This window comes from Haliotis rufescens, unplaced genomic scaffold, assembly GCF_023055435.1.
Source record: "Haliotis rufescens isolate VD_foot unplaced genomic scaffold, xgHalRufe1.0.p SCAF_4, whole genome shotgun sequence".
Taxonomy (NCBI): Eukaryota; Metazoa; Mollusca; class Gastropoda; order Lepetellida; family Haliotidae; genus Haliotis; species Haliotis rufescens.
The window spans coordinates 56,362,089-56,373,711 of record NW_025964112.1 but is presented as its reverse complement, the minus strand read 5'-3'; the positions used below and the strand labels follow the sequence as shown (position 1 = coordinate 56,373,711).

At 43.2% G+C, this 11,623-nt stretch overlaps 1 protein-coding gene across 1 annotated transcript in view; it reads right to left on the bottom strand.

Moving 5' to 3' along the window:
- The window catches only part of LOC124114600 (atrial natriuretic peptide receptor 1-like), a 78,774-nt gene that overhangs the window by 8,509 nt on the left and 58,642 nt on the right, over positions 1–11,623 (bottom strand). The window contains exons 13-19 of the mRNA XM_048382396.1: positions 11,107–11,283; positions 9,902–10,067; positions 9,425–9,574; positions 7,347–7,521; positions 5,740–5,880; positions 4,977–5,100; positions 3,064–3,132 (exon numbers count right to left, since the gene is read on the bottom strand). Coding sequence (XP_048238353.1) covers positions 3,064–3,132; positions 4,977–5,100; positions 5,740–5,880; positions 7,347–7,521; positions 9,425–9,574; positions 9,902–10,067; positions 11,107–11,283 — 1,002 coding nt within the window. The remainder of the gene's footprint in view (positions 1–3,063; positions 3,133–4,976; positions 5,101–5,739; positions 5,881–7,346; positions 7,522–9,424; positions 9,575–9,901; positions 10,068–11,106; positions 11,284–11,623) is intronic.

Here is an 11,623-nt window from a genome sequence, read left to right as displayed (position 1 = left end):
TCACTTGCATTTACTTGAACCAAAATGGCAGCGCCCAGTCAAGACGATCTGATCGATAATCAAGATCAATTTTGCAATAAAAAGAGTCTTACCCGGCGAAGTACATCAAATCACTTGAGCACCTTGACTAAAAATATTAAAAGATTTGCAAAATATCTGTCGACCCCCAGTTGACGGGATACATGCTTTGCAAACCCTGCAGTCGACCGAAATCTGCACGTTGAAATCCACGTTGTTTACGAACTGGATGTCTAGTTTGTTACGCGATTTTGATTTGACTATGCATACACTCGTTAGTCCAGCCAAAATGTAACTCCGGAATTCCAGCCTAGTTCGGCAAGGGTTGAAACTAGACTTTTATAGTCAGTTAACACCCTTACCTCTGGAAGATGAACCAAGTGTGTCTGCACGAGAATAAAACCAGTGCCAGATAACATTAGCAGAGCCACAGAGCCGACACGGGATCAGATTTCGTTCTCATCGTATTCCCAGGGGGTAAGCATTGCATAAAACGTGTATTTATAGGACCTAAGATGATTGGTGGTGAAATTTTGTTCCAAAACAACTGGTGCAAAAAACTCCGTAAGAAATCTCTTTCAAGCAGATTATTTAACAATGGAAGACTAGAAACTGATTAAAGTACATGCAACATATTAGTGCTTATTGTGATTACCGACCAAGATGCCATGATATATATCTTACCCAGGAAGAATCATTAAACGCCAGTGAGTACAGGTTGCCAATGGACTCCCCCAGAGCAACAGCAGATATCTCTAATGTATAGTAATGCGTTTACGCAGTGTGTCTTTCCGAACTGCTTGTTATGTCATTCAGCCATTAGTCGGATTGATCGTCAAGTGCGTTTCTAAATCAGATACCACTATTAATATAACCCTATCTGAAGTTAACCATGAGTGTTCACCTAAACAGAGACCTGACTTACCCTGACAGATCTACAAACCTGTTATCACTGATTGTCACCGCTCCATTCATAAACTTTTAGACGCTAATTTGCCATTGTGGAATCTGTTTCGGCGGATGATTGAGATTGGTCCTATTCCGGCATTGGCTATACATAATAATATTGTTACTTACACTTTTTGTGTGTTTGTTGTTTAATGCCGCACTCAGCAATATTCCATCTATATGACTTCGGTCTGTAAATAATCGAGTCTGGACCAGACAATCCAGTGATTGACATCGTGACAATCAATCCACGCCATTGGGATCGATGACATGTATCAACCAAGTCAGCGAGCCTGATCAACCGATCCCGTTAGTCGCCTCTTACGACAAGCATCGTCGCCTTTTACGGCAAGCATGGGTTGCTGAAGACCTATTCTACCCCGGATCTTCACGGGTCTACACACAGCGCTACAGTATTACGTTATATAATGTTATAGCACTGAAATGGGCTTCGAATTCGAAACGGGTTTTCCATAACAACTTTAACTAGCTTTAACCATCATGCTATCTCACTTCCTCACGAGGGCGTATATTACAAACAAATCAATTAATAACCTTTACTAAATGTTGATCGACCGTTTGCTGGTTGAATGGGTACTCCTACTGTGCGAGTGCGGCCTTTAAACAAACAAGTCCTGACCTGACAATGAAGCGATTGACCAAAGGGCCCAGTGACAACATAGCGCGTTTATTGATTTTGTTGAAACTAAAATCAGTGTTTCCAGATTAGCCTGCACTTTAGAGCTTAATAACAATTTAATATGTTTGCCATGAGACATTATTACAGTTTGTAGCCTTTCAGGTCCTTAAAAGGAATTAATGAGTTATCTTAATAAAAAATACAAATGCGCTGTTGGGAATACAAATAGAAATGATCTATTTCTACAGGAATAGGCTTATGGGTAAATGTTAAAATGAGGACTCAGAAGGATGCGGATAAAAGCGTCCTAGAATCAATTAAATCATGTTTTTTTAACTGTCACTCGCAAAACAAAGAATACTACAACTTCTTTACATCAATGTAAAGGAATGTTTTCTTTTCTGAGAAATCATATATACCTTCTGGCATGTTAATAATAGATAATTGGGGACAATATTACAGAAAACATACGATTGCTCATAACAGCATTGATGACATTCCAACTGGGCCATTTTGGTGTTACAGTAGAACACATACAAGAAACTGGTGTGACAAAGAAATGTGTATTTTTAGGGATTCATTAAACATTTTATGGATTTTATACAAAAACAGTCCACCACACCGATGGGGCCGGGGTTTGTGTGTGTATGTTGGTGTGGGGTGGGTGGACTCTTTGTTACATTATAACGAGAAGCAATATACAATCACATTAAAACTTATAATTTATGGAAAAGAATTATGGAACCTATGAGCAGTACATAAAAAATATAAAAAAATCACTAAAGAATTACTGAAACAAAGGGGTAAAAATTACTTTGTGATGAAATCATTTCGACGTTAAAGATATCAAATGTCATATATTTTGGGTTATTTAAACTACAGCCCGTTTGGCTCCAAATGCACCATTAGGTGCAAAATAACCCCAAATCTGGAATAGTCAATTAAATGTCAATACGGTACACGGCAATGAATACCCTGTATCCAAAAAAGATCTGCTTTTTTTTACTTTATTCCCATCACTAGAAAAAGTTGTTATGCTGTTATGTGAACAAGTGGACAATTTGAACAGAGGGGGGCACAGCGGTAGGAGGAACAGCGCAAACACGGACTGCACGTGCACATCAACGGTGCAGGGAATGACAGCATGAGGGGTCGTGTCATGATGATTTTAATCGCAATCTGACTCATCAAGAAATAGGTAGATTGAACGATTTAACACCCCAACAACAATATACGTGAAAAACTGTCGAGTGTTGATATTGTCGAGGCGGTAAATATGTATACTGTGAACTTCTATTTGACATAATGCCCAATGGAAACTGATATTAAAGTTTTCCGTCCTAAAAATACATTTAGACGATGAAAGATTCCACCAATGGTTAAAGAACAAGCTATCTTATAGGAATCGTACACTGGACGATGGTTTTAGCAGAGATGTCTTTGGGAACAGGCAGTACCTTGTATACGTCATAGGTATCGATGACGTTGTCAAAACAGGTGTAGAGGTCGTTGAGGAAGTTGACCACCTTCAAATACAAAATAAAGATCACTGTTTAAACATAATCAGAAAAAAACTGGATCGAGAAACAAGCACAACGTCCTAATGTCAATACCGCTCCCGAATCAATACTAAACTGAGGGCCAAAAGAAAGTATACCGAACTTAAATTCGATTAAAAATCATCTGTAGCTGAATGATGTTGTGAAAAATATATTGGTAGTATGATTTGCTACCACAATTTAAATTTGAAAGTTGTAAATCAAATTAAATCTAAAAACATAAAACTATGTAGACGTATTCTTTTCTACATGTATTCTAAGCACCAATGCTGTAATGTTTTTGGATATTATATAGCTAACTGAAAATATTTCAGTTGCAAATAAAAAATATGATGAAATCAACTGAGAGGTATCGTTTCTTTTGTCCCTCAATTTATAACAAGTTATATTAGAAAATGCAAATTCGCGAAATTACATTGTAGAAACAGCCAGTAAACTACGTTTATAACGAACACGCATATTACGAACAGACAGATATAACGAACTGTTTTTTTTAGTCCCGGCCATTTGCTTTATATATGCTTTAAATATGCTTATAACGAAGTACAGTTATTACGAACTAAAATTAGTGGTCCCTTTAAGTTCGTTATAAACGTAGTTTACTTGTAATTGCAAATACTGCAGCTTGGTACGACTGTAATACAAGTCATAATAGACACAATAATCATACAAGATATTTCTAGAGTTTGAATTCTTGCAGGTTCTTTTGTTTTTATGCTGCGTTCGTGAGTGAGTTGAGTTAGTCCAGTTATATCACGGCGTGTCAGCTTAATGTGGGAGGAAAGCTGAAGTGATGCAGGTCTCAGACGTTTACAACTTCGGTGAAACCCACGAGCACGGGTATGGTGCTGACAAACCTAGAAACATAATCGGGGCAAACCGGGATTCGAACCGACAATCATAGGTTTCTGGCGTGCCCAAGGGACGCAACTCTGCACAGCGAATTGCGGCGTCTTTGATGACTGGGCCACCCCTGGCCCCGTTTTTATGATGACGTTGTGGGATGATTCTATATTCGTTGGATGGCAGTACTTGGTAGCCCACCGTAGTTCGCTTTGCAGAGTTTCATCATTTTGTCGCGCCAGAAACCTATAATCGTTGGTTGGATTCGTCCTAATTATGTTTCTAGGTTTGTCACCACCATACCCGTGCTCGTGGTTTTCACAAAAGTTTCCAAACGTCTTTAGGCCTCCATCACGTTTGGCTTTCCTCTCACATAAAACCGATACACTGTTCAAAGATGAAGTAAAACACATTCACTCACTCACCAATGTGTAAGGCAAGCATAACGTGGCGCAGATCGTACAGAGATGTTACCACTTGGGTGAAACCCTCTAGATCTGGGATTCAAACCAACGATCAGCGGATCCTGATACGCAAGGGACACAATTTCTGAGGAGGCATTTCCATCAGCGCCTTTACAATGACGGAACTTGTAGCCTTGAGTGAGGCTAATAAACACATATGTTTTATTCTAAGTTGATATGGATGACGAACTCACATATGTAATACGCCATTTCTTTATACGTGACACAAGTATTTGTCCCGGGCGAAAATCTGGGTTAGAACTAATCTTCAGCAACCCATACTTGTTGTAAGAGGCAACAAACGGGATCGGGTGGTCAGGCTCGCCGATTTGGTTCATGCATGTCATCGTAACCTAATTGTGTAGATCGATGCTTATAATGCCAGTCACTGGATCGTCTGGTCCAGACTCGATTATATGACCTCCGTATTGCTGGAATATTGCTGAATACAGCTTTAAGCAGCGAACAAACAAACACAAGATTTGTACTGACTATTTTACCCACCTGGTACGGCGTGCTATTAGCGGCAAGGGCGGTAAACCCAACGATGTCCGAAAAGAAAATGGTGACGGAACCGAAAGATTCCGGTTCAACATTCTTCCCCTTCTTCAGGTTTTCAGCGACAGTCCTATGTGTGGAAAATAAGAGTCATCGTTTAATGCCCGAATGAATTAGTTTGATTTAACGCTGCTTTTAACAGTAGTCCAGTTATATCACGGGGTGTCATGTGATAGGAAAGCACAAAGTGATGCAGGTCTCAGACGTATACCACTTTGGTGAAACCCACGACCACGAGTATAGTGCCTAGAATTTTAATCTGGGCGGACCGGGATTCGAACTCAATATCAGATTTTTGGCGTGTCAAAGGGGCGTAACTTCGCGGTGCCTCAGACGACTGTGACACCACTGTGCCTCCCACCGTTTTCATGATAGATATCAAATAATGCGTGAATGTCCAGAGGAGAATCTACAGACGCTGCATGTAAATTAAATTGTATTTAAAGTCTACCAAAGAGAACATCGAAATATTTAGTCGGATTTACAAACGTTTAGACATAAACAGTAGGCAGTTGGGCTTAAATATATACAGTCTCGTGTCACACGAGCTTTACTTTTACCCAACTCCATATCTCACCTTGGTAACATTCTACACATCGCCGTGGCTCACCTGAGTAACATTCCACACAACGCCGTGACTCACCTGGGTAACATTCTACACAACGCCATGGCTCACCTGGGTAACATTCTACAATACGCCCTGGCTCACCTGGGTAACATTCTACACAACAACTCCTCAGTCTTTTTCTTCTCTTCCTCCAGCTGAATGGTCCTTTCATCCACTAGTTCTTCCAGATGGTCCGCGTAGTTGGACAACATATGCACCATCTGGTCTACCAGACTGACCACCCTGAAAGGAAAGTAGACACCTTGTCACCACCACAGAAAACCCTTCAACTGTCAGACAGCTTGTCACCACCAGACTGACCACCCTGCAACTATCAGACACCTTGCCACCACCAAAGAACACAATGCAAATGTCAGACACCTTGCCACCACCACAGAACACCCTTCAACTGTCAGACACCTTGTCACAACCACAGAACACCCTTCAACTGTCAGACACATTGTCACCACCACAGAACACCCTGCAACTGGCAGACACCTTGTCACCACCACAGAACACCCTGCAACTGTCAGACACCTTGCCACCGCCACAGAACACCCTTCAACTGTCAGACACCTTGTCACCACCACAGAACACCCTGCAACTATCAGACACATTGTCACAACCACAGAACACCCTTCAACTGTCAGACACCTTGTCACCACCACAGAACACCCTGCAACTATCAGACACATTGTCACCACCACAGAACACCCTTCAACTGTCAGACACATTGTCACCACCACAGAACACCCTGCAACTATCGGACACCTTGCCACCACCACAGAACACCCTGCAACTGTCAGACACCTTGCCACCACCACAGAACACCCTGCAACTATCAGACACCTTGCCACCACCACAGAACACCCTGCAACAATCAGACACATTGTCACCACCACAGAACACCTTGCAACTATCAGACACCTTGCCACCACCACAGAACACCCTGCAACAATAAGATACCTTGCCACCACCACAGAACACACTGCAACAATCAGACACATTGTCACCACCACAGAACACCCTTCAACTATCAGACACATTGCCCCCACCACAGAACACCCTTCAACTGTCAGACACCTTGTCACCACCACAGAACACCCTTCAACTGTCAGACACCTTGTCACCACCACAGAACACCCTGCAACTATCAGACACCTTGCCACCACCGTAGAACACAATGCAAATGTCAGACACATTGTCACCACCAAACTGACCACCCTGAAACAAAGTCAGACACCTTGTCACCACCAGAACACAGACCACCCAGCAACAAAATGAGACACTTTGACTTGTACAGTCAACGGCTCTGTGTGATGCATTGTGCAAGATGATGGTCCTTTTAGAAGGCAGTGGCATACACCACCATTCAGTATTGCGCGAGGGTCTTGCTATGAACTATATATACATCGGGAAACATCCAGTACCACTCACTACATATTTTCATATACAATTGCTTCTTCTGATTATTTGTATCTTATAGCTGTGACCATCTGTAGAAACATAGAGTATGCTTGTACTTTTCAGTCGGCATCATAAAACATTTATCAAAATTAGATCAGTACCACAATGGGGATGGTTTCACTTCTATAACGTATATGTCACAAAATGATGTTTGAAAGTTCGGGATATATAAGAATAAAGACATGGTAGAGTTTAATCCTTGTCCAGGTGTGTATATATAAGAGCAAAGTCGAGACACTTACTTTCCTTTATTGAGTTTCTTCAGACTGTATTCTATCGTGGAGAAGTTGGGTCTAAATGCAGGAATCTCCTCCCAACATATCCTCATGAGATCCAGCATGGCATCAGGAGCATCCTCACCCTCCAGCACTGGTCTGTAGGGGGGATGTTCCGTTGTCTTCACCCGAGACACTATATCTGGAAACAAGAGGGTCATGCGTGACTGCAGCGGAGTTTCAAACCTGACGTCGCTCGCCGACGTCGCACAATCATCTCACGTCGTACATTCACGGCGCTCACTGACGTTGCACACTCGCCTCACGTAGTACACATCTCACATCGCACAATTACATCATCTCGCGTTGACGTCACACACTTACGTCGCACCGTTCGTCGCACATTCACGTAGCACACTCACGTCGCTCACTCACGTCGCACACTTACGTCGCACACTTACGTCGCACACTCACGTCGCTCACTCACGTCTTACACTTACGTCGCACACTTACGTCGCACACTCACGTCGCTCACTTACGTCTTACATTCACGTCGCACACTTACGTCGCACTATCACGTCGCTCACTCACGTCGCTCACTCACGTCGCACACTTACGTCGCACACTCACGTCGCACACTTACGTCTTACACTTACGTCGCACACTCACGTCGCACATTCACGTCGCTCACTCACGTCGCACACTTACGTCGCACACTTACGTCTTACACTCACGTCGCACACTCACGTCGCTCACTCACGTCGCACACTCACGTCGCACACTTACGTCGCACACTCACGTCGCACACTCACGTCGCTCACTCACGTCGCACACTTACGTCGCACACTCACGTCGCACACTTACGTCGCACACTTACGTCGCTCACTCACGTCTTACATTTACGTCTTACACTTACGTCTTACACTTACGTCGCTCACTTACGTCGCAAATCCACGTCTTACACTTACGTCGCACACTCACGTCTTACACGTAAGTCGCTCACTTACGTCGCACACTTACGTCTTATACTTACGTCTTACACTCACGTCGCACACTTACGTCGCACACTCACGTCTTACACTTACGTCTTACACTTACGTCGCACACTCACGTCGCACACTTACGTCTAACACTTACGTCGCACACTCACGTCGCACATTCACGTCGCTCACTCACGTCGCACACTTACGTCTTACACTTACGTCTTACACTCACGTCGCACACTCACGTCGCACACTCACGTCGCTCACTCACGTCGCACACTTACGTCGCACACTCACGTCCAACATTCACTTCGCACCCTTACGTCGCACACTCACGTCAAACATTCACTTCGCACCCTTACGTCGCACACTCACGTCCAACATTCATTTCGCACACTTACGTCGCACACTCACGTCCAACATTCCCTTCGCACCCTTACGTCGCACACTCACGTCCAACATTCCCTTCGCACCCTTACGTCGCACAATCACGTCCAACATTCACTTCGCACCCTTACGTCGCACACTCACGTCTAACATTCACTTCGCACACTTACGTCGCACACTCACGTCTAACATTCACTTCGCACATTCACGTCGCACACTCTCGTCCAACATTCCCTTCGCACACTTACGTCGCACAATCACGTCCAACATTCACTTCGCAACCTTACGTCGCACAATCACGTCCAACATTCACTTCGCACCCTTACGTCGCACAATCACGTCCAACATTCACTTCGCACACTTACGTCGCACACTCACGTCCAACATTCACTTCGCACATTCACGTCGCACACTCTCGTCCAACACTCACGTCGCACACACACGTCGCACCAAGAAATATACATGACAGTCTTGCCGAATATCGATTTACACTCAAGTGACTGCATGACACATGACCTGTGTTGCCGAATATCGTCTTATACCACAGTGACTGTACGACACATGACCTGTGTTGCTAAATATCGTCTTATACCACACTGACTGTACGACACATGACCTGTGTTGCTGAATATCGTCTTAAATCACAGTGACTGTACGACACATGGTTTGTGTTCGGATTATAGTGCCTAATATTGAACAAGCCGGTGGGACATATATGCTGTTGAGTGACATTACCTTTTGGGTTCAAATCAGAATCGCCATACGGTCCAGTTCTAAGGATAAGTTCTTGGAGCACGATCCCAAAAGAGAACGTATCACCCTTTTTGCTGCCCCTCGGGAATTCTTCAGGATCCCTAAGTATTTCTGGGGATGTCCACAATTTCTCTGAAAAAAAAGGCTTACCATGGTTAATATACACTTTCGTATCGAAATTAGATATTAATTCAGCTACATCCACAAAACAAGAACTATGCACCTGAATTATTTTATGAGAAAAACGTCTTGCAATAATATAATTTTTGTGTCAGGTGACTTCTTTTTCTTTACAGTCTGAAAGATAATTATTTTTTTAGGAATTAGGGGGGACTATCAATTTATATCGATAAAAAACAGAAACGGAAAATATACATGGTCAATTTAGTCAGTGAAGAAGGAAATGATTCAAGGCTTTACAACATTTACTGTATTAAAAAGTCCTCGGTGTCAACTCACGGTAGAATTGTGCGTGTTCCCCGTCGCTGTTGGGACGTTCTCCTTCCCGGAAGCAGGGCATGGCCATGTCCGCTATCCGACATGACCAGTGTCCGTCCACGAGGATGTTGCTGGACTTGAGGCTGCCATGACATTCCACCGGAGAGTGATGGAGATAGATCATGCCCTAAACAAACCAGCTGCATATCGAGTCTGTATCTCATTGGACAAATATCCGAAACAGGGGTAATGCTTAACTTGACTATATCGGAGGCAAACGAGAACTTGACTACCAGTAGTGACCATACCTTGACTATATCGGTGGCAAACGAGAACTTGACAACCAATAGTGACCATACCTTGACTATATCGGCGGCAAACGAGGACTTGACTACCAGTAGTGACCGTACCATGACAATATCGGAGGCAAACGAGAACGTGACTACCAATAGTGACCGTACCATGACAATATCGGAGGCAAACGAGAACGTGACTACCAATAGTGACCTTACCTTGACAATATCGGAGGCAAACGAGAACTTGACTACCAGTAGTGACCTTACCTTGACAATATCGCAGGAAAACGAGAATTTGACGACAAGTAGTGACCATACCTTGACTATATCGCAGGAAAACGAGAATTTGACGACAAGTAGTGACCGTACCATGACAATATCGCAGGAAAACGAGAATTTGACGACAAGTAGTGACCATACCTTGACTATATCGGTGGCAAACGAGAACTTGACTACCAGTAGTGACCTTACCTTGACAATATCGGTGGCAAACGAGGACTTGACTACCAGTAGTGACCGTACCTTGACAATATCGGAGGCAAACGAGGACTTGACTACCAGTAGTGACCTTACCTTGACAATATCGCAGGAAAACGAGAATTTGACGACCAGTAGTGACCTTACCTTGACAATATCGGTGGCAAACGAGAACTTGACTACCAGTAGTGACTTTACCCTGACTATATCGGTGGCAAACGAGAACGTGACTACCAATAGTGACCGTACCTTGACAATATTGTTGGCAAACGAGAATTTGACGACCAGTAGTGACCATACCTTGACAATATCGGTGGCAAACGAGAACTTGACTACCATTAGTGACCGTACATTGACTATATCGGAGGCAAATGAGAACGTGACTACCAATAGTGACCATACCTTGACAATATTGTTGGCAAACGAGAATTTGACGACCAGTAGTGACCATACCTTGACAATATCGGTGGCAAACGAGAACTTGAATATCCAGTCGAGTTTGATCCGTTCGTTGTGCAGGACGTCAGCGAGACTTCCCTTTGGACAGTAGGCCCACACTAGGCAGAGTTTCATGGGCTCCACACAAATTCCTACCAGATGGTTTATATTTGGATGCTTCAAGTTTCGTATCTGTAATCCAGCAAACAAATCAGTGAGTGAGTGATTTGGATTTAACGACGCTTTTAACAGTATTACAGTTATATCACGGCGTGTCAGCTTCACGCCGGAGGAAAACCCGAAGTTAAAATGAGTTTAATTTGGTGTCATGATACTTGAATAAATACATTTAATGTATTTGCGAAACAAAAACATGAGTTTTGAGTAAAGGAACATATTCTCGCCCATGGGCCTGCCCATGGGCCAACCTTTTTCTCGCCCATGGGCGAAATATTTCAATATCACTATAAAATAGTTGAATTAAGTTAAAATGAGTTAAATTTTGTGTCATGATACTTGAATAAATTCATTT